General features: G+C 45.4%; 2 protein-coding genes across 2 annotated transcripts; one reads left to right on the forward strand and one right to left on the reverse strand.

Annotated features, from left to right (window-relative positions):
• Positions 1-17,851: 17,851 nt before the first annotated feature.
• On the forward strand, positions 17,852-20,253 carry LOC9654580 (aspartic proteinase A1). The gene is made up of 12 exons (XM_002964053.2): positions 17,852-18,209; positions 18,356-18,416; positions 18,479-18,573; positions 18,631-18,743; positions 18,796-19,007; positions 19,064-19,128; positions 19,177-19,290; positions 19,338-19,393; positions 19,458-19,599; positions 19,669-19,788; positions 19,871-19,959; positions 20,137-20,253. The coding sequence occupies exons 1-12, from the start codon at positions 17,868-17,870 to the stop codon at positions 20,219-20,221; spliced, it is 1,494 nt and encodes a 497-aa protein (XP_002964099.1). The 5' UTR covers positions 17,852-17,867; the 3' UTR covers positions 20,222-20,253.
• On the reverse strand, positions 20,212-22,159 carry LOC9655690 (ATP-dependent zinc metalloprotease FTSH 12, chloroplastic). The gene is made up of 5 exons (XM_024668759.1): positions 21,614-22,159; positions 21,369-21,547; positions 21,146-21,309; positions 20,816-21,093; positions 20,212-20,762 (listed from the first exon to the last, which is right to left on the reverse strand). The coding sequence occupies exons 1-5, from the start codon at positions 22,112-22,114 to the stop codon at positions 20,619-20,621; spliced, it is 1,266 nt and encodes a 421-aa protein (XP_024524527.1). The 5' UTR covers positions 22,115-22,159; the 3' UTR covers positions 20,212-20,618.
• Between the last annotated feature and the right edge of the window lie 1,192 nt (positions 22,160-23,351).

Here is a 23,351-nt window from a genome sequence, read left to right on the forward strand (position 1 = left end):
ATGCTATGCGTTTGCAATTGAATAACTAAACTTAGTTGATAGAGGCATTCACGGCACATGGTACAACTCCTCCTGCTCTTGGTGCCAATCCTCGCGTTCGGCCAGAGTTCTTTCACGGGAATCTTGGGGATGATATGTACCATTGGTTCAATCACTTCACAGTGATTGCCACATATCATTCTTGGGATGATGCTTGATATTTGCGTGAGTTTCTCACGTGTCTTCAAGGGATGGCATTACAGTGGTACAATGGTTTGAGTGCAGCCACTCATAGGGATTGGAGTGTTCTCCCGAACATCTTCAAACTCACCTTTGGACATCCCGATGACTGTGATGATGCCTTCCAACAATTGCATCGTCTTCGCCAAAGGCCATCTGAGTCGATGATGCAATTTGGTGTTTGTTTCCGAAGTCTTTTGCTTTATGCGGAGCCAAATATGTCGGAGCGGATCAAGCTAGGAATGTTGTGGCAAGCACTTTGTCAAGATCTTGTCGAACTTGTGCATGCACTTGCTCCCGCCACCTTTGACGATGCTCTTCGCTTGGCACAATGTTATGAAACATTGCATCTTGCTACACGTCCTTCAGTTCCACTTCCTATGGGTGATGGTCCCATTTCAATGGAGGTTGATGTTGCTTCTACTCGAGTCCAAAGACAAGGGCGAGGACGTGGTCATGGCCATGATGTTCATTGCTAGACGTGTGATGAAGTTGGTTATATTTATTGGCATTGTCGGCGTTTTCCGGATTGCCAACCTCCATTTCCTAGTTGGAAACCTTGGCATTAGCAACGTCCCGTTAGTGTTGCTGTAGTGGAAGATTTGGACACCAAGCTGCATCCGGGAAATGAGGAGTTGTGCGAGTAACGGAGGGACCTTGCACGAATAAGTTAGTGACCCCTTTATCTTTCTTTCAAGAGTATCATTAAGGGGTTCACTCGGCACCGGTTCATCCAATGTTTACTTTCCAAGCTCGTTTTTATAACAAGAGGTCTCCTATTATTCTTTCCATATTGGTTGATACAGGTTCGAATTTATCTTCTATTGTTCGACTTGTTGCCACACGTTGCCATCTACACTTGCGTCGTGCGGTGGAACCAATTTTCATTCTTTATGGAAAACGGCCGTACACATGCATGTGCACGGGATGAAGTGGACTTGGTTATGTGTGTGGGTGATCTCGAGTTTGAGTTGTAGTTATTGCGGGTGGTGCCAAATCAAGCTTTTGACCTCATTCTTGGTATGGATTGGTTTGAGCGCAATCATGCCAAGTGTGACTTTGAGGCTTTTTCCCCTTGTCTTATACTTCCTTATGTTTCATCCATTCTTCTCACTTCCATACCTCTTCGTCCCTTTATTTCTACTTTTGCTTCCATTACTTTTGTTCCCTTATTATTTCCTCCTATGTTTCCGTTTTATTTTTCTCTTCTCTTTTCCAATCCCTCTAATGATCTTTGTGTTTCAGTGGTTGACCGGCTCATGAAAGAGTATTTTGATCTCTTTGAATTTGACCTATTGTCCGGGGCCAAGATTGCCACACGTCATCCGATTCCAACTGGGGATGCTTGTCCAATCAAGGTTCCTGTTCATTGTCGGTCACCCAAGGAGATCAAGATTTTACATGCAAATGTCAAGGAGATGTTGGAGAAGGGTGTTATTCGGAAGTCACAGAGTCCTTAGGCATATGAACCTCATCTTGTGATGAAGCTTGATGGGAGTATTTGGTTTTGCATCGACTATTGTTCATTAAACAAAGTGACGATCCCAGATGTGTACCTTCTTCCTCACATTGCTGATCTTTTGGATTGTCTAGGGCGAAGTTGTTAGTTCACCAAGCTAGATCTTGCTTCTGGGTACTGGCAAATACCGATGGTCGAAGAACATATTCTTAAGACTACTTTTCATACATCATTTGGTTTGTACAAATTCTTCGTGATGCCGTTTGGTTTGAATAATGCTCTAGCAACTTTTTAGCAGATGATGGATGAGGTTCTTTGTGATATGCCCAAGGTGACTGCTGACTTCATTAATGATGTTTTGATCCACTTGGAGGGGACGTGGGAGGAGCACGTTCATGATGTTTGTAAAGTGTTGGATTGGCTATGCAATGTTGGTTTAAATTTGAAGCAATCGAAGTGTGTGTTTGGGTCCAAAAACACTACTTATTTTGGGTACCATATTTCTCGTGAGGGTTTGCAAGTTGATCCTAAAAAACTTGTGGCTGTTCTAAAGTTCCCTACTCCGAAATATGTGAATGATGTGCAACGCTTCTTCGGCAAGGTGTAGTATCTCAGTTGTTTTGTGGATCATCTTTTTGATTGCACTGCATTGTTGTGAGCATTGTTGAAATCATCAACATCATCTTTCATCTGGTCTCCGGATTGTGAGTGAGCATTCAGAGCTATTGAGCTATTGAAAGAGCTATTGAAAATTCCTCCAGTTTTGGCATATCTTGACTACACTTGACCTTTTATTTTGCATGTGGATGCTTCTAACATTGGTCTTGGAGGTGTATTGATGCAAAAGAGCTTGAGTGTGCCTGGTTAGCAACATTGTTAAGACCCCTAACAAAATCAAGACTGGAAAATGCAGAAGACAAAGAGAAAAGCTAGTGGAAACGAAGAAAATGCCTTAAACTGGTGTTGATTCAGATTGTGGAGAAATGGAACAAGGCTAACCTATATATACTATAGGTTGATGAAGCTCCACCACTCTTGGATCGAGGACGGCCTAAATATAGCTGAGGTCGAGGAGGCGCCATGTCATCATTAGGAATGTGGCTTGAGACTCAGGAATCGTACGGGAAATCAGAGAGTCAAGAATAGGGAAGTGTCTCGAGAGTTAAGAATAGGGAAGTGTCTCAAGAATCAGGAATATGGTCTGCAGGTCGAGATTCAGGAATGTGGCAAGAATTGGGGGATTTCTGACAGCACCCCCTCCTCAAGAATGAGTGGAATAAGGACGTGAATGAGAACAAAGAGGAGGATGAAATGGGCGGCATGGGACGGGAGATGGAGAAAAAGAATGAGGACTGGGATGAGAAGGATAGCGGCGGTGGAAGTCTTGAACAAGGTCAAGAGAATGAATCAGGTTGTCCGTAGGTTCCCAAGTGCGTTCCTTAGGTCCGTAACCCTTTCAGTCTACCAGATAGTAGAGTTTAGACCGTGAGATCTTGGAATCAAGGATGTTTTGAACCTCGTACTCAGACCCATCCTCGAGCTGCACTGGTGGAGGTGGAGGAATGACCTGATTTTGGAATAGGACTGGGAATATAAGGCTCAAGGAGAGAGGAGTGAAAAACAGGGTGAATGTGATATGAGGAGGGAAGTGCAAGGCGATAAGTGACAAGATTAATGATGGCAGTGATAGGGAAAGGACCAAGGCGTTTGAAATCGAGTTTGGGACATGACCTGGTGGTGGAGATATTTCACCTGAGGAGCCAGACTTTATCCTCGATATTGTAAGGGGGACAATCCTGACGATGGACATTGGCAAATGTTTTGTGAGATTCATGAGCACGATGGAGGTGGAAGGAGATGGAGTTGTGGATTTCCTGGAGGTTGGAGACAAATGCCTCAAAGCGGGGATTTGAATGAGAGGATTCGGATGGAGAAGGAAGTGAGAGATTGAATCGGGGATTTTGGCCAGAGTTCGCAAAGAAGGGGGAAACTTGAAGGGAGGAGTGAACAGAATTGTTGTAAGAGAATTCAGCAAGGGGAAGGATATCGAACCAGTCATCCTGATGATAGTTGATGAAGCATCTCAGGAATTGTTCCAACGTCTGAATCATTTGCTCGGACTGTCCATCAGTTTGAGGATGATACGTCGAAGAGAGGTTGGCCTTCACTCCAAGCAACTGCAAGAACTGTTGCCAGAAATGAGAGATGAATTGAGGTCCCCGATCCGAAACCACATCTGCAGGAATCCCATGAAGTTGGAAAATTTCCCTGAATACCAGTTTTGCCATGTCCTCGCCCGAAAAGTCCTTGGTACACGGCAGGAAGTGCGCCATCTTTGTGAAGCGATCCACCACAACTAAAATGCTGTTAAAGCCTCTAGAACTCGGAAGATCACTCAAGAAATCCATGAAGATGGATTCCCAAAGACATGAAAGGACCGGGAGGGAACGAAGCAAACCTGAAGGAAGGTGGCGAGGTACCTTATTCTGGGTGCAAGTGTCATAGGAGATAACAAAAGCTTTGATGTAGTCATCCATGTGAGGCCACCAAAAGTCCCGTGCAACCAGCTCATAGATTTTCGCAATGCCAAAGTGACCAACAGTTGGGCTATCGTGGCACGCCATCAGGACCAACCTTCGAGCATCACCTTCAGGAATGTAAAGTTGCTCCCCACAGTACAACAAGCCATCTAAGAACTCGAACTCGTCAAATTGCTGGTAGTCGAGAGTCACTGGGTGTCCAGCCTGAAGATGGGGGAAAATATCGCTGGTGAGGTCGTCGGATTGAAGATCTTTTCTGATAGCATCCATCAAGGAGGAGTCCTGAGGGGCCAGGGAAATTGCCATAACTTGAAGCCGATCAGGACCGAGGATAACCTGATCCTGTTGATCGAAGGCAAGATTACCAGGCTTGAGACTGAGATAGGAGTGCCTTGAAAGAGCATCAGAAAGGCCCTGAAGCTTTCCAGGTCTGTACTTGATAACAAAGTCAAACCGACTCAGGAATTGTGCCCACCTTGCTTGACAAAGGCTCAAAACTCGGGAAGTGGCAAAGTACTGGAGATTTTTGTGATTCATCCAGATCGTTGTTTGATGGCTCGCCCCGTCCAAGAAACGACGCCACTCTCCAAAGGAATCCACGATGGCAAGGAGCTCCTTATCGTGGATTTCATAATTGATCTCTACAGGCTGGAATTTCCGAGAATGGAAAGCAACCAGATGAAATTCCTAATCCGCTATGAGTTGAGACAACATAGCACCGATGGCAAAGTCAGAGGCGTCAGCCTCGATGAAGAAAGGTTGTGAGGGATCAGTGTGGGAGTAGAATTGAAGGCCGCCTTGAGTGTGTCGAAGCCCTGCTAGGCAGCAGCAGACCAAGAGAAGGGAACATCCTTGGGAGTGATATCTGTGAGAGGAAGGACAATGTCAGAGTAGTGATCAATGAAGTTGCGGTAGAAGCTGGCTGTGAGACACAAAATCCCTAGGCCCCAAAGTGGAGCCGAAAGGGTGGCACATGGTAGTGGCCGAAGTGAAAGCCAAACGAATGTAACACATTTGGACTAAAAGCTCCGACTTGAAAGGTCAAGAGTGGGAGTGGAACTCCCAATAAAGTGCTCGAGGAACAAGCACAAAGCAAGCAATAAGTGAGTTTATAGAAAAGGGACACAAGAGGAGTCCAAGATGGACCGAGATGGAGTCCTAGATGGACCCGAGATGGAGTCCAAGATGGACCCGAGATGGAGTCCGAGATGGAGTCTGAGATGGAGTTCGAGATGGAGTCCGAGATGGAGTCTGAGATGGACCCGAGATGGAGTCTGAGATGGACCCGAGATGGAGTTCGAGATGGAGTTCGAGATGGAGTCTGAGATGGAGTCTGAGATGGACCCGAGATGGAGTCCGAGATGGAATCTGAGATGGAGTCCAAAGTCGAGATCGAGACCGAGACTGAGACCGGGACCGGGACTGGGACCGAGACCGGGACCGGGACTGGGACCGAGACCGAGGCTGAGGCCGAGACCAAGCCCAAGCCCAAGTCCGAGTCCGAGTCCGAGTCCGAGTCCGAGTCCGAGTCCGAGTCCGAGTTTGAGTACGAGTCCAAGTTTGAGTCTGAGGGGGTGAAAGCCCAAAGCATTCGTCTCCTAGACCCTGAGGGGTTTGGTGAGCTCCAAAAGTATAGTAAGGGGAGGACTCCAGTGGAGCCAGTTTGGCCAGGAAATGCTAGTTTGTCCCAGGAAGGTTGTACCTAGGTGGTTGGTGATGGGATAACCACTGGGAAGTCCAAAGCTAGAGTGAATACGGACCGATAAGTAAGGTAGCTTGGTGAAGTGTTCAAAAGCCGACTCTAGTTCCCCCGGGAGATCGAATGGTCGATGCTCCCAGTCCAAGTGTGGGTGGCACTACCTACTTGAATACCTCGCATGGCTCAATGGAACCTCGCTCTAAACCCATGGCTAGAGCACCCAAAGGTGGATGGCAGGGAGAGTACCTATGAGGCTCGCGTAGGGCCATGGTGTTCCGAAATGTTGTCCCAAATGCCTAGACTCTGGAAAGGAAAAGGAGTAGTCCTCTTGTGTAGTGACCAAGGATACAGTCGGGTGGTGAGGAAGTCCCAGAGGACTGTGGGACTTAGTGGTCAAGCCTGTGGGCCTTGATCCAGTGGTGGCGAACATGGCCATGGGCAGAAAGGGACTTGGTGGGGACCGGAAAAGGGTTATTGGGGAAGGCTATTCTCCATGTTTGTGGGCATCCTAAGGATGCTAAGGAGTGGATCTGAGATGATCACTCATGGATGGATGGCCCAATCTTTGAGAGACAGGGCTGTGATATAGGTGGTGTCAGACCACCTATGTGACCAAGGTGAATGGGTATGGCCTTAGTGTAACGGGCTGATATGTCGGTGGTACTTTAGGGTGCCAGTCATGGGATCAGACACGTGGAGCACTTGGACAATATGCAATGGTTGAGTGGTATGGATGCCATTCTTAGGGCTAACAAATCCCTAAGTCCAAAATAGGACTTACGGAGGTTGTGAGTGAGACTCCTCCAAGTGGTCGGAGGTGTGGTTAAGTGACTAAAGTAGAATGGAAAATTTTAGTCGCTTACAACTTGGTATCGGACTTGTTCCTTAGTCCGACTTTTATTGGTGCTCAAGTATATCACCACTAGTGTTGGCATCAGAAGGTCGTAGGAGTGGGCCTATCCTTGAGGTGTAGCAGGTCGGGAAGACATGGCTCTCCATTACAATTCAAACTTGTAGACGAGGTGGTGGATAGAAAAGGGCCAATAATGGAACGACTTCGGGATCTTGGGAACAGTGCAAAGTTTTCCTTATTGAGTTAAGGAGGTGATCCAGATGAGCATTTGACTCAGCAAACTGGCTAATGTAGTTGTGGTAAACAACTATAGTTGGGATCACAGGGAAGATAGAGACTCCAAAACGATAAAGGAGTCACAAGATTACCCTCATGAAATTGAGGCTGGTGCCCATGAATTTGAGACCAGAATTAATGACCGTGGGAGGTCAAATGCGGATGAGGACATAAGTCCTTGGAATGGTAGCCGGGCTACCTTGAATAAATGTTGGAACAACCCCAGGAGTTGGGGGTGTGTTTAGAGGATGAATCAATATTCTCATCATATGGACGGATAGTCCTAACAGGCGAAGGTAGCCCACAATTATCGAAAAATAGTAAGTGTTGGAATAACACTTATAATGGTGGTCCTGGTGAGTAGGACATGAATACAAGAAATTGTATTCCAATGAACTGGCACCTCAATAGTAAAACCTTATAGGTCTGGGGATTAGGAAAAGTCCAAAAGGCTGAATGACTTAAGTGGAGTCAAAAAATGGTCCTAAAGGACTAATGGAAGCATTTGGACTGAGGTGTGTTGTGCCCCACGGAGGATGGGGAGGATCATAAGATCCAAATATGAGAACAGTGGGTATGTCATGGGTGGCAGAATGAGCCACGAAGGATGGGGAGGATCATAAGATCCAAATATGAGAACAGTGGGTATGTCATGGGTGGCAGAATGAGCCATACTAAAGTCGTGGGAAAGGTGTTCCTAGAAAAAGCAAACTTTGGTGCAAAGTTGTGTGTGAACACTATGGTGTAGTGCTAACGAATAGTTGGTATGAGAAACGACTGGGTAGACCTAGACACAAGTGCAAAGTGTCATAAAGGTAGACTCATAAAGCCGATGGTGTGGAGACACCAAATGTGCCAAGGTGTGATACTTTGAGGTTATATTGATAGGTTCATGAAAACCCCTTGCCAAGGGAATCCCAATAGAAATGGGAATGGCATAGCCTAAGTTGAAAGGCATGTGGTAGAGTGTGGTGACCTAGATAATGATGGAGGTGTGAAAGCACCAGTAATGAGTCGTAGGACTTGACAACTATGAGGCAACTAAGCAAGAGGTGCAAGGTAATTAGTTAGATGAGTAAAAGGTAGCTACCCAAGACTTCTTAATGGCATAAAAAAGTTAGATATACCCTTATTGAGGATAAATTGCTTATGTTGCAATATAATCAGTCAATGTTGTAAAAGGAAATGCTCATTGTCAAGGAAGCTATCATTGGGACACCTAAACACTCTAGAATACCAGGATTGGTGTTTAGTGTCGTGAAGACAATAGATAAGGCCCAAGGACTAAGTCCCTAGTGAATGATGGATAGAAAGTGCTATCCAAATGTCCAAGGTTGTACAGACAGGAGAAGACTATTTACCTGAATTGGACAAAGCTAAAATGGAATTATGGCAATGCTAGTGATGGGCATATAAAAGGCCATAAGTAGCAACGTTAATCCTAGTGTGTGGGATTATAAGTTGAGTATACCCAGATTGAGGAACCACTCCCTAGGCTATCGGGTAAGTTCATCCCTAAGAATACTTGTTACGGCATAATAGAAAGTGCAAAACTATCCTCCTAGTCTAAAGAAAAATAACCGAAGGAAAGGTGTAAGGCCAAAAGCAACTAGTAAGAGGATAGAACCAAACCATAGGAATTGAATTGCATAACCAAGGGTGGTTATGCCAGTTGGGAGTGGAGAATCAAGTGGGTGTTCAAGTATGTTGTTACTAGCAACCATGATGCCCTGGAGAGTCTAAAGCATGGAATTGTCCATGTTGGACCATATGGCAATTTAAAAGCTTGTGAAAGGAGAGGCCTTAGCAAGCTAAGGGATAGAGAGTTCCTTCAAAGTTTCCCAAAGACACTTCTAGGTAGTTTAGTACCTAGAAAGCCAAATGTAAATGGTTCATAAAACGCATGAAATTAAAGTGATGTAGCAGAAACATGGCCTTGAAGTTTGCCATAACGCAATACTATCAAGGTTGGGGAGGTAGTTCCCGAGTGCTCAAAGGGATGGCTTTGAATGAAAGTTGATAGTCAAGGGCTTTCACGCTTGTGCATGAAACCATGTTACGTTAGTCGGATGACTTGCTAAGTGAGAGTGGCAAGTCATGGGAACAAATACCCTAGTTGAAAGTGCTAACTTCAAAAGGGGTGGCCCATGGGGCTAAGCATGGAGGAGTCCATGCATGATCACAAATTTGTCAAGTAGAAGGACTTGGCAGTGTGGAGGAATTAGGTTCCTAAGCTGTGATCTGTAGCGCGCTTTAAGTATAAGTTGGTGCACCGGCGTGGGGAGTCACGCCAGGCATCTTAGGCGATGTTATCTGTAGATGCATATACAGAGGTTGGGTTCGAGTCCCGACCCTCTAGTGCTTGGGTTCGAGTCCCAAATCACTAGGGTATGGTGATGGTTTGGAATATGAGGATACTCATTTTTTCGATGGTCATGGACTCTTAGTGAGGAGATTGGTTTGGGCACACCACCAAGCGAGGGATGCCTCGAAGTCGTGATGCACGGTTAGATTGCTTAGTGCCAAAGCTCAGCATATCTAACTTGAATGCTTTGGTGCAAGTGGCACCAAAGACATGGGGACACCTAATCTCAGTTGTTATGGATCCTTGGTCGTAAGGGTTGGCTTGGGTGCACCGCCAAGTGTGGGGGATGCCCCTGGGGTCATGGTCAACAACTTGAAGGTCTAGAAGACCAAGTACCTCTTGGCAACTTTGTTAAGGTGCCAAGGTGAGATCACTAGATGATTTTGTGGCTAAATAAGGACAATGTCCCTGGTTCGCTAAGGAATGAAGTTCCTTGTTTAAGGTGTTGATTTGAACTGTTTAAGATTGTGTGGCTTGGTCAAGATGACCAAGTGGGAAGAGCACCTAAGGGAAATAAGCTGTATCCATACGATAGCATAGTGAGTCCGAGGAAAGTAGTCTCTATAAGAGACCCATGGGAGGGTCACTAAATTGGGCTATGAATAAAGCCATACCAGGAAATGATAAAGAGACATACTAGGGGTAAACACCTTCTAAATTTGGGAAGCAAAGTCTTTGCTATAGAACCGAAAGGATACCTCGAGAATAGAGGTAGCAATCCTATGTTGTTAAGTGCAACTATCAAATGATAGGAGCAAAAGACTAATGGCTAAAAAAAAGAGCCATAGGAACCATGGGAAAGAATCCAAAAGGCAAAGTTAAGCTAAGAACACTAAGGCGTTGAGGGCTAACAAATTGTGGGAAAGGCAAAGTGTTTTCAAGGATGGATTCCCAATTGCTCCGATTTGGTAAAAGTGGAAGTTCCAAGGGAGGGAACGGTAAGGTAGCCAAATAACAGGGCCATAGATAGCTTTAGCACAAATTATGATAACTGGAACTTAGTGCCCAAAGAGGCATGAAATAGAAGAGAGGATGATGGTGCCCTCAAGTAGAGAACTTACTAGGATGGGGAAGTGGAGTTGCACAATAAGTGCAATGCAAGGTGTCGGAGACACCTAGGAAATTGACTTCAAAAAGTCAATAGTAAAAGTTCTAAAGTGCAAAGGTTATATCGATGGAAATTGAGACTACTCGAGAAAGAGTCATGGCATTGAGATAGAGATGGTGTCTCTAACAGGTTTAGCAAGAACTAAACCAATAAAAGAAGAGAACCACTACAAGTGGTCCAATCAGTCTTTAAGTTGAAGAGACTATCCTCTTTAGAGGATGGGTAAAGCATGGTGAGCCTTCAGTATCAAACCATTGACGAATATTGGTGAGGTGCCAAGAATGAAAAAGGTAATACATGTTAGTATTACTTTATAAAATAATTTATACACATTTGGACTAAAAGCTCTGACTTGAAAGGTTGAGAGCGGGAGTGGAACTCCCAATGAAGTGCTCGAGGAACAAGCACAAAGTAAGCAATAAGTGAGTCTCTAGAAAAGGGACACAAGAGTAGTTTGAGATGAACCAAGATGGAGTCCAAGATGGACCCGAGATGGAGTCCGAGATGGACTCGAGATGGAGTCCGAGATGGAGTTCGAGATGGAATCCGAGATGGAGTCTGAGATGGACCGAGATGGAGTCCGAGATGGACCCGAGATGGAGTTTGAGATGGACCGAGATGGAGTTTGAGATGGACCCGAGATGGAGTCCGAGATGGACCCAAGATGGAGTCCGAGATAGAATCCGCGATGGAGTCCGAGAAGGACCCGAGATGGAGTCCAAAGTCAAGATCGAGACCGAGATCGGGACTGAGACCGAGACCAAGACCGACCCCAAGCCCAAGTCCGAGTCTGAGTCTGAGTCCGAGTCCGAGTCCGAGTAGGAGTACGAGTCCGAGTCCGAGTTTGAGTCTAAGGGGGTGAAAGTCCAAAGCGTTCGTCTCCTAGACCCTGGGGGGTTTGGTGAGCTCCAAAAGTATAGTAGGGGGACAACTCTAGTGGAGCCAGTTTGGCCAGGAAATGCTAGTTTGTCCCAGGAAAGCTATACCCAGGTGATTGGTGATGGGATAACCACTAGGAAGTCCAAAACTAGAGTGAATATGGACCAACAAGTGAGGTAGCTTGGTGAAGTGTTCAAGAGCCGGCTCTAGTTCCCCCAGGAGATCGAATGGTCGATGCTCCCAGTCCAAGTGTGGGTGGCACTATCTATTGGATACCTGGCATGGCTCAACAGAACCTCGCTCTAAGCCCATGGCTAGAGCACCCAAAGGTGGATGGCAGGGAGAGTACCCATGAGGCTCGCGTAGGGCCACGGTGTTCCGAAATGTTGTCCCAAAGGCCTAGACTTTGGAAAGGAAGAGGAGTAGTCCTCTAGTGTAGTGACCAAGGGTACAGTCGGGTGGTGAAGAAGTCCCAGAGGACCGTGGGACTTAGTGATCGGGCATGTGGGCCTCGATTCAGTGGCAATGGTGGCGAACATGGCCATGGGCAGAAAGGGACTTGGTGGGGACCGGAAAAGGGTTATTAGGGAAGGCTATTCCCCATGCCTGTGGGCATCCTAAGGATGCTAAGGAGTGGATCTGAGATGATCACTCATGGATGGATGGCCCAATCTTTGAGAGACGGGGCTGTGATATAGGTGGTGTCAAACCACTTGTGTGACCAAGGTGAATGGGTATGGCCTTAGCGTAACGGGCTAATATGTCGGTGGTACCTTAGGGTGTCGGTTATGGGATCGGACATATGGAGCACTTGGACAATGTGCAATGGTTGAGTGGCATGGATGCCATTCTTGGGGCTAGCAAGTCCCTAAGTCGAAAATAGGACTTACGGAAGTTGTGAGTGAGACTCCTCCAAGTGGTTAGAGGTGTGGTTAAGTGACTAAAGTAGAATGGAAAATTTTAGTCGCTTACATTGGCAAAGCCAAGGAAAACTTGAACGTCCGACATTGATTGTGGAGGCTCCTATTCGAGAATAGTCTTGACTTTGGCAGGATCCATCGTGATACCCTCAAGAGTGACAATGTATCCAAGGAATTCCACAGACTCCTGATCGAAGGAACATTTCTCAAACTTCACGTATAGGCCGTGTTCTCGCAGCTTCGCCAATACCTTACACACATGCTCATCATGCTCCTCCTGAGTTTTTGAGTAGATAAGGATGTCGTCGAGGTAGATGATCACCATCTGATCAAGAAACTCCTGAAAGACGTCGTTCGCCATGTGTTGGAAAATTGCTGGAGCATTTATCAAGCCAAATGGCATGACAGTATACTCGAAGTGGCCATAGCGAGTTCAGAACACAGTCTTCCATTCATCGCCAGGCCGGATCTGGATCAGGTTGTATGCTCCACGGAGGTCGATCTTGGTGAAGAAGAAAGCACCACCAAGGCGTTCCAATAGGTCCGAGATTAGGGGCAGTGGATAACGGTTCCGAATAGTCATCTTGTTCAAACCTCGGTAGTTGATGACTAGCTGCAAACTCCCATCCTTCTTAATAAAGAAGACAGACGCTCCAACCAGGGACTACAAATGTTGAATGTACCCCAAGACAAGGTTCTCATCCACGTACTCTTTGAGGGCCTTAAGCTCGGACGGGGATAACCCGTAGGTAGACCCCCACAGAGGTGATGCTCCTTCCTGTAAATCATTGGGACAGTTATAAGGCTAATGAATAGGCAGTACACTAGCTTTTTTCTTGTCAAGAACATCCCCAAAATCATGATACTTCTTAGGAAGACTGACAAGAGAAACATGCAAAGCAAAAAGGAAAATAAATTCTTCATGAAGGAGTTCTTTCATAGTGATTGTGGAGATAGGAGGAGGTGTACGACTAAATGGAATGATGAGATGAGGATACTGTCTAGTGTAAGATGGAAGAGAGGGAAAAGAAGAGCGTGAAACTTCGTAGAGTCAGGAACAGAACCCCAATTTGAGTTTAGGGAACTTTTCCTGATTCGAACTCGATGAACAGCAAGGGAAGTTGTGGGAGATGGTGACGTGGGAGAGACGAGCTATAATTCCTTCCAACAGATCTGAGGCTGGTGTAATTGGAACCAAGGAAGGCCGAGCACTACAGAGGAGGATCCGTATGGTAGGAGAAAGAGGAACGTGATGTCGGGCAGCAAAGTCCGTGTCCATGAAGCCGTAAGTTGCACCCAAGTTCAGTAGTGCCAGAGCCTTGAGTCCTGATTGTCCAGTGAAAGAAAGGAAACATGGGATGCGAAAGTTGCGGGAATTGGTGGTGGCTTTGATGAAAGGTGGTGAAGAGCTTCAGGGAATTCAATAAAGAAGAAAAGTGATTTTTATTCGGGGAGTCCAAACAGATAGTTCCTACTCTGTTTGGACAGGGTCGTTTCCTAACTGCAACAGAGGTGGACCTTGAGGCAGAGTGAACTCGAGCAGTTGGGGAGGCTTCTTGGGACACACAGCTGCTTTGTGATTAGGATCAGCACAGTAGAGGCAAAGATTATGAGATATTCAACGTTGCTTCTCAGCAGGACTCAACTTCCCTCTGATGAGTCGAGGAGTACCAGAAATATCCATTAGGACCGGAGTAGTAGGTTCAGGAGTATGCCCCGAAGACTCAAGCTAGGATTCCTGAGTCTGGGACAGAAAAACGGCAGTGCGGCGACTTTCCTAACGACATTCAAAGAGACGATTGTCGCATCGAACAGCTTTGTTGATGGCGTCCGATAGGTCCATGGGATCCTCCATGGTGAGTAACAAATCCTTGACACCGTTGTTGAGGCTGAAACGAAATTGATCAATCAGGGCCTGCTCATCCCACTAAGTGTCCAAGGCAAAAAGTTGGAACTCTGCAGCATAGATCGAGGTGGGACGAGACCCCTAAGAGAGACATCTCATCGTTGTGGTGGTAGCACAAACCCGATCCATCTCACCAAAACATGTTTCGAGCTTCTCTTTGAACAACTGAAGATCCACTAGCTCCAGAACCACAACCCCTTTCATGCTCTTCTCCAAGAGAGGAGAAAACCATGACAAGTTGCACCTTCGAGCAACGTCCCAATCACGCCGATTTGAGACTCGAGAGTGGGGTACCGCTGATGTTGAAGTGCAAAGATCAGCTCCATTTGGTTCAGGAATCCGCAAAGCTTTGAACGCTTGCCTGAAAATTTCACCAGGAAACTCACCTTCAGTTCAGGAACTTTGCTTGATCCTTGAGCCGAAAGTCAAGCAAGCTCCTGCTGCATGCAAAGAAGGGTCGCCTTCAGCTCAGTATTCTCATATTAGATTTTTGCAAGGACTTCGGCAAAGAAATCAGGATGGCTTGGAGACTCTATCGACAAAGAAGAAAGAAAAGGGGGAAAAAGGCAAAGGCAATCAAAACGAGCTAAAGCAAAAACGAAAAAACACAATCTGAATCAAACTGTCAAGACCCCCAACAAGATCAAGACTGGAAAATGCAGAAGACAAAGAAAAAAGCTAGTGGAAATGAAGAAGAAGCATTAGACTGGCGTTGATTCAGATTGTGGAGAAATGGAACAAGGATAACCTATATATACTATAGGTTGATGAAGCTCCACCACTCTTGGATTGAGGACGGCCTAAATATAGCTAAGGTCGAGGAGGCGCCATGTTATTATCAGGAATGTGGCTCGAGACTTAGGAATCGTGCGGGAAATCAGAGAGTCAGGAATAGGGAAGTGTCTTGAGAGTCAAGAATAGGGAAGTGTCTTGAGAATCAGGAATGTGGTCTACAGGTTAGAAATCCAGCGAGATTCAGGAATGTGGCAAGAATTGGGGGATTCCTGATAGACATCCCATTGCCTATATAAGCCGTATATTATAACCAATGGAGATGAACTACTTCACGACAGAGAAGGAGTGTTTAGCAACAATCTGGGGTTTCGAGAAACTTTATGCATATCTACATGCATATCATGCATATATGCATATCTCAGATGTTACTTGAAGGTGACTAGCTGCTGTTACTTCATTATTGAAGTGGAAGAACATAGTTGGTCGTACTGCTCGATGGGCTTTGAAGCTTCAGATATATGATTTTGATGTTGTTCATCGCCTAAGGAGTTCTATGGTTGATGCTGATGCCCTTTTTCGAGCTCTTCTTTCTTCTCCATTCTCTTCTCATGTTTTTGACGAGCCTGTTGTTTAAGCATCTGTGGATTTTCTAGACGAGGATTCTATGCCATCGGTGGTTGCTATACTTGACATTCAGTGTCCACAAGTCGTGGAGCAAGATCTACCTTCTCTTGATGAAGTTCGTGAGGCTCAAAAGATTGAGCTGTGGATTTGAAGGCTTCGAGATGGGTTTGAGAATCCTGCACCACTTTGTTGATAATTTGCCTTTCCGGCATTTACATCCTCAATATCACCTTGAAAACAACCTTTTTTATTTTGTGGGACGGATCTTGATGATTATTTACGGCTGGTAGTGCCTTCTGTCTTTATTCCGCGGTTTCTCCATGCATATCATGATTCTCTTGTTCTAGGTGGGCATATGGGACATCGTTGTGTAATCGAGAAGTTGTGCAGGTGTTTCTATTAGCCGGAGATGCGACGTGATATTATTCGGTATGTGCGTAGTTGCATTTGGTGCCAAGCTCGTAATACTCCCCCTCGTGTTGTAGAAGAACAGTTGGAGTCAATTGCAGTTTCCCATTCATTTGAGTTGGTAGTGTTTGATCTTATGGGGCCTTTTCCACGGTCAACTGTTGGCAATGAGTATGTTATTATTGCTTCTGACTACTTAACTCGTTAGGTGGAAATTGGTGCTCTTGCTAGCACCTCTACGACTGCTGTTAGATATTTCCTCCTCAATTGATTGGTGTTCCAGCATTCTTGTCCAGAGTAGATTTTTTCAGATAATAGTCCCACATTTATGGCTAAGGCATTTTATATTTTGACGTCTCAATTAGGGATACACCACACTTTCATGAGTGCTTATCATTCACAATCAAACGATCTAGTGGAACGGCTTGTTCAGACATTCAAAGGGATGATTGTGAAGTATGTGAACTTTCAGCATTCGGATTGGGATGGTTATTTGCCATCTTTTCAGTATGCATATGTCACAAAGGTGCAGAGTTTTGTTAATGCTTCACTATATAAACTCCTATATGGTCATAATCCAATATTACCAATGGAGTTGAGTTTACCTTTGCGATTGCCACGAACTGCTGATGCTAGGTCGTGGGATCAGTATTTAAGGAGTATTCTTCCACTTGTTCAAGTAGAATCTACTGAACACTTAAGCCGCATACAAGTGGGACAACAACAGTGCTATAACTCTCATTATCATCCACCTGCAAAGTATAAAGTGGATGATTTGGTATTAGTCCATTTTCCCTATCTTATGGTACGTGGTTTATCTAAGGGGCTCCTTGCGCAGTGGAAAGGACTATATCGGGTCTTATGGCAAGTTGGACCACAAGTTTATGAGGTTTGGCATGACATCCAGCAGGCCGATCCTCCAGAAATTGTGCATGTAAACACTTCATACAAAGGGATCAGGAGCAGTTAATACCACCTACAGATCTACTAATACCTCCTCCTGACATTCCTCCAAATCCCAGCCCATTTACAAGAAAACCCTAATGGTCTTCCATTATTCCGAGAGGAGGGGATGATATGAGAGCCAAGTGTACAACTACAATGCCATATATTAATATTAGCATAGTGGGATTTTGGTACCCGTCAGATTGGTTTCAATCCGGACCATTCACTCCTGTATATAAGCTAATTGATATGCACATTTTCCGTATTCCCTCACAGTAGTTCTAAAATTTTATTAGTTTTTTTCTTAATGTCTAAAGAGGAGAGGGTTTTTCTTTTAATGTTAACATGGGATCTATGAATATGTAATTATGATTTCGGTACTTTTAATTTTCTCTTTGGTTTTTTTTTTTTTTTAGTAAAATTTTGCAATGGTTTTTAATTTAACATTACTACATTCAATCTAATGATTAAATTTGTTCTAAATATTTCTGCAATGCAAGTTAACTTCAATTCATCGAGCCAAGGTACTTTTTTTAAATAGTTTTCTTATTACATTTTTAATAGATTTTTGCAACAACAAAGATTTCATAATGGTAAAATTAGAAATTCTTTTTTCATAACTTTATTATCACTACCTCCTCAAAAAAACAAACTCTAAAGTGGACATGGCTAAGGCTGGGATAGCCATTATTGTGCTCAAATCTTGATCACCCTTGCTCGTCGTGTCGTTCCCAATCCTCCCCCTCTGCCCTAGCTCCCACAACCCCTTCTTCTTGCCCTTGCTGCTGCCTCCCAAGACGTCCCACAAACCATTTTTCCTGCCGTCCATGTCATTGTCCCGCCTCACTTTGTTTTACGTATTGACCGCTACAGCACGTGCTGCTAGTGGGGAATATATAACAACGAGGAAGCGGAGCTTTGAGATATCGCTATGGCGGGAACTAAGGTTTCTGGCGCACTCCTTCTCGCGGTGTGGGGCTTGTCGTGCTTGATCGCCGTCACGGCGGTGGAGGTCGTGCCGCTCAAGAAGAGGCCGCTCACGGCCGAGCGCCTGAGGCTAGCTGTGAAGTCCGTCCCTCGCAAAGCACACGCTCTTGGCTTCCACAATGTGCACGGCGCGAATTCGCTCACGGATATCGAGCCGCTCAGGAACTATCTCGACGCGCAGTACTATGGTGAGATCGGGATTGGCAGCCCGCCGCAGGTGTTCACGGTTATCTTCGACACTGGGAGCTCCAATTTGTGGGTGCCTTCCTCGCGATGCATTTTCTCTGTAAGTCCAAAGGTTTCTTCTCTTGAAAGTGATCCTTAGTTTGACTGGAATTATTTTTTTTCCTGGAGTCTCGACTGACTAGTAGTTTTGCTTCTAGAGCTTGGTTTGGTGTTATTATTGTCTTTTACTGTTTTTGTCTTCTATAGCCAGCGTGCTGGTTGCACCGTCGCTACAAGTCCAGGAAATCGAGTACTTACAAGCCTGATGGTATAACTAGTTCTACTTTTTTTTATTCTTCTGTAGAGTCTAATCCAATCTATGGCTCGTAGATGCTTCGATTGCTATCCAGTATGGGTCTGGGCAGATGGCTGGATTTTTTAGCACGGATTATGTGACCATTGGTGACGTCGTGGTTAAAGATCAGGTTTGCAAAGTTATCGATCTTATGGTCGCTATATACCTTTTGCTATGCCTGTTGTAGACATTTGCGGAATCAACAAGTGAGCCTGGGCTTGTTTTCCTCTTTGCCAAGTTTGATGGCATTCTTGGACTTGGATTCAAAGCGATTTCCATGGGACAGGTTACTCCCGTCTGGTATGTGAAGAGTCACTTTACTTTGTCATTCTCTAGTGGATCTTTATTGCAGGTATAATATGCTAGCCCAGAAACTGATATCGCAACCAGTCTTCTCTTTCTGGCTGAATCGCGATGCCTCGGATGAGGAGGACGGCGGTGAAATCGTGTTCGGTGGAGTCAACAAGGATCGGTTTAAGGGAAAACATGTTTATACACCAGTTACCAGAGAGGGATACTGGCAGTTCAACATGGGAGATGTGGTTGTGGATGGCCAGAGCACAGGTTATATCATAATGGCTTGCTATATGCACTAGTTCTTAATGGTTTTATGTTTGCAGGGTTCTGTGCTAAAGGATGTGCTGCAATTGCAGATTCTGGAACTTCACTGCTTGTTGGTCCTACGGTATGTTACAAGCCAAAAGCAGTCATCTTACAGTTGTTGTTTTGACAGGGTATTGTGGCTCAAATCAACCAAGCTATCGGGGCTACAGGGCTCGTCAGCGAGGAGTGTAAGATGGTCGTTGCTCAGTATGGTGACTTGATTGTGGAACTTCTTCTTGCACAGGTTAGTAAGCTTTGCCTCTTTTTACTCATGACTGTCTTGTCTCGTAGGTGACCCCCGATAAAGTATGTGCTCAAGCTGGGGTCTGCACTCTTCGTAATGACAAGTACATGCCTTTTTCAATTTCTCCTTGATACTGTTGCTGACCAGTTCCTTCCTGTCTTCTGCAGCCCACATATTGCGAGTGTGCTGGACAAGGAAAATCAAAAGGTTGGAGACCACGGGCTTTGCTCCGTCTGCGAGATGGCCGTTGTTTCGGTCCAGAACCAGCTCAGGCAAAACCCTACCAAGCAACAGATTGACCTCAATCAGGTATTTATGTGGAAACCATAGCTAACAACCTTCCTGCTCCGATGATTCTAATGACTTCGTGTTTTGCAGCTATGCGAACGGTTGCCGAGCCCGAATGGCCAGTCCTTTGTTGACTGCGCGAAAATCTCCTCCCTCCCGAACGTCTCATTCACCATCGCAAATCAAATGTTCGAGCTGACGCCTAAACAGGTGATGGATGCGTGACGCCAGTCTCATGCCGACGTCCATTTGTGTTCTTGCTGCTGACTCTCACTCTCTTCTCTCTCGGCAGTACATCTTGCAAGTTGGAGAGGGAGCAGCGGCGCAGTGCATTAGTGGCTTTACAGGAATGGACGTCGCTCCTCCAGCCGGCCCAATCTGGTACTCTCTCTCTCTCTCATATATTCATTTTTCACTCTCGCTCTCTCGCTCTCTCATACATTCATTTTTCACTGTAGCTTTAGCTCTCTCTCTCTCTCTCTCTCTCTCTCTCTCCCCTTTGATTTCGCTGTAGCTCTAGTACTTCTTTCTAAAGCGTTTGATTTGTTGGATCAACAGGATTCTCGGTGATGTGTTCATGGGGGTATACCATACGGTGTTTGATTTCGGGAACAAACGCATTGGTTTCGCCAAGGCAGTCTGAAAAGACTCTTAATCGTATTAAATATGCTATAAGCTTTATACAAAGATGTCGCCGTCGATAGGTACGAGATGGACGGCTGGATAGGGACCAGCCCGAGCACGTGGCCCAATCCCCGGCGTCCTGCGTGGCGCGCTTATCGCCGTTGCTTGTGAGGACCGCTAGATCCGGCATCCAACGGTGCAAAGAATAGAGCCCCGAGTATTTTGTCCGATTAGGGGAAGAAAGCTCGCGGCTCTCTTTCTTTTGTTCTCCCTCGTTCTCGTTCTTCTCCCTTCGCGCTCCGTGCATAGCTTAGGTGGGGGCATCCACATTCTCTTTCCAGAGATCTTCGCCGCAGAGGATCACCAGGATCATCCATTCTTGTCCGTGGCTCCTCCTCCTCTTCTTCCTTTCCTTGTTAATAAGGGGACGATCGACCAATTTTGGGATGGTGGCCTTCTAGATCAGGATCAGAGTTCCTCGCAGTCGGAGATTCTTTCATTCCTTCTTTCATTGTCACGAACAACCGAGTCCGGTCTTGGCTAAATACGGCACTTTGAACCTGCAACAATCCTAGGAGCATTATAGAACAATCCTTCCCTTGCTAATGCTTACCTCCATTCTCTCCACTTTCTCAAAAAAATCGAAGTACGGCATCTTCGGCCTGTATTTCCACCACCTTCTGGCAGCCCAGAAACCCCTCCCATATTGCGGAGGAATGACCGGCTCTTCTTTTTTCTCAGCAATATCCTTGGCCATCTCCTCGCTGTCCAGGAGGACAACATACTTGCTTGTTAACGCATCAGTGTCTTCCTTGATGCTTTCTTTCTCAAGCATGTCCTCTAGTTTCGTCAGTCTTTCTCTCCACGTAAGCTTCTCGTTGGTTCCAGTATCTGAAACGAAGGAAGGAGATCAGGAGGGAATCGATATATCGGTTTTCGTGACCTTCGGCGCTTTCGTTCAATTCTTGCGCTGCCGCTGCTTCATCGTCCCAAGCGTGCTCTCCAACGAACGAAGAATCGTGACGATAACTCCCATCGGGTTGCAGTAGATGCTTTCGTACGCGAACACCGCCAGGCATATTTTCTCGCCATTGAAGCTTCTCCAGCCTATTCCAAACAAAACAACAGATCCATCAAAAGACGTCTTCGAGACAAATCTAGCTTACTTGCGAACGTTTTCCAACGTTGGTTCTGGAATCGTGGCCTCCAAGTACGCTTCAGTCAATTCCTTGGCCTCTCTTTTGCTTAGCCGAGGTGTGGTTGCCGCTACGTAGAGACCTCGGAAGGAACCAATGACCAGTAGAAGGTAAAGAACAAGCGCTCCAATGTGTTGAGCATCCAACTTCTGAGAAACAAAACCAAAAACAATACTGGTTTGAGAATCAACATCAATCTGCTAGAGAAATCATACCTTCCATCGCTCCCATTGGTGCCAGGCTACGATTCGAGGCCATACCTTAAGCCTGAAATCCTCGAGCAGCTCATCACCTTCGTTTCTAGCGACTTCCAATCTTCCTCTAGCGTCTTGCGCTGCTGACGCCGCTCTGTCAAAGACATGAGACGCATTCTCGCGTAATTCCTTGTACCGAGCAGTCACGACCTCCTTAATCTTCTCTACATCCACCCCAGCCTCGGTTTCTAGATCCTGGACAAAATTCCCGTAATATCTGCTCAGCGCGGCTCGCAGCCTTCGATTCCACGACTGCTCCGGCACCGATTGGTCGTCACTACTCAGCTGCGCGCTAGGGCGAGCTCGAAATCTACTCCTAGAGCCTGCATTTATCCTCTGGACGTCGCTGCCAAACGATCTATCCACAAAATCAGTACCGCAAGGTCGACCTAGCACTGGCGCCGGGAGATGGAATGTCGGGGATGCTCTAGAGTGAGAGGCGCCATAGCCGAGAGCTTGCATTGCTCTCGGGGTGTAGGGCTTATGCTAGCTAGATGCTCGGCGAATATTTACGAGGTATATTCCCCAGACTATTCAATTAAACTCTAGCCCACCCAAAATGGGCAACTTTAAACCAGTAAAATACATAAATAAAATAATGTTACATGGCTAAATTGCTACATCATTTAAAATTTTGCCCACTTTACTTTTGCTACTGGGTGAGTGTGGGTGAGTGTGTAAATCTTGAGAAGGGACTTTTTAGTGATTTGAAAAAGAAATTTGCAAAAAATGAAAAATTACTCACCCTCAATTCATTAATAATTTAAACTTATGTAAATATGAAATTTTGTAGTGTGAGGGCTAAGTGTACGGCTATGATGCCATATATTAATATTAACATAATGGGATTTTGGTAGCCATCGGATTGGTTTTAATTAAAACCATTTTCTTCTATATATAAACTAGAGTTTTTGGACTAATTAATATGCATATTTTCTATATTCCTTTTCCATATTCCAAGCATTCACATTGGTGAAGATGAAGAGCATTTTTGATTGTCCCTAAGAAGTGCTTGGATTTGGGATTTTGGTTTAGATCTAGTTTTTGCATTGTTTAGATTTAGCTTTTTCCATTTCATTTCTTTTGTTCTTTCCTTTCAGAATTTTGGTTTAAATTTAGCTTTTTGCATTGTCTAAATTTACCATTTCCTTCTAGCTTTTTGTCATTTCTCTTCTTTTGCTCTTTTTTCGTTTGTCTTTATTAGATCAACAATCTCCTCCTTTGACTCTAGAGCAGCAGTTAGTACAATTGTTTGATGCTATGCACTTGCAATTAAACAACTAAACTCAGTTGATGGCGGCGTTCATGGCATGTGGTACAACTCCTCTTACTCTTGGTGCCAATCCTCGCATTCTGTTGGAGTTCTTTCGCGGGAATTTTGGGGATGATATGTACCATTGGTTCGATCATTTCACAGTGATTGCCACATATCATTATTGGGATGATGCTCAATGTTTGCATGAGTTTCCCATATGTCTTCAAGGGACGGCATTGCAGTGGTACAATGGTTTCAATGTAGCCACTCGTGGGGATTTGAGTGTTCTCCCAGACGTCTTCAAACTCGCCTTTGGACATGCCGACAGCTGTGATAATGCCTTCCAACAATTGCATCATTTTCGCCAAGGGCTATCTAAGTTGGTGATGCAATTTGGCGTTCATTTCCAAAGTCTTTTGCTTCGTGCGGAGCCAAATATGTCAG

This window comes from Selaginella moellendorffii, unplaced genomic scaffold (assembly GCF_000143415.4).
Source record: "Selaginella moellendorffii unplaced genomic scaffold, v1.0 SELMOscaffold_4, whole genome shotgun sequence".
Lineage (NCBI taxonomy): Eukaryota > Viridiplantae > Streptophyta > Lycopodiopsida > Selaginellales > Selaginellaceae > Selaginella > Selaginella moellendorffii.

Coding starts and splice junctions, on each gene's coding strand:
- LOC9654580 (XM_002964053.2), top strand. CDS start 17,868: ATGGCGGGAACTAAGGTTTCTGGCGCACTCCTTCTCGCGGTGTGGGGC. Junction 18,744..18,795: donor GGACAGGTTACTCCCGTCTG/GTATGTGAAGAG, acceptor TCTTTATTGCAG/GTATAATATGCTAGCCCAGA. Junction 19,394..19,457: donor TGCACTCTTCGTAATGACAA/GTACATGCCTTT, acceptor TGTCTTCTGCAG/CCCACATATTGCGAGTGTGC.
- LOC9655690 (XM_024668759.1), bottom strand. CDS start 22,114: ATGCAAGCTCTCGGCTATGGCGCCTCTCACTCTAGAGCATCCCCGACA. Junction 21,548..21,613: donor ACCAATGGGAGCGATGGAAG/GTATGATTTCTC, acceptor TTTGTTTCTCAG/AAGTTGGATGCTCAACACAT. Junction 21,310..21,368: donor ACGTTGGAAAACGTTCGCAA/GTAAGCTAGATT, acceptor TGTTTGGAATAG/GCTGGAGAAGCTTCAATGGC.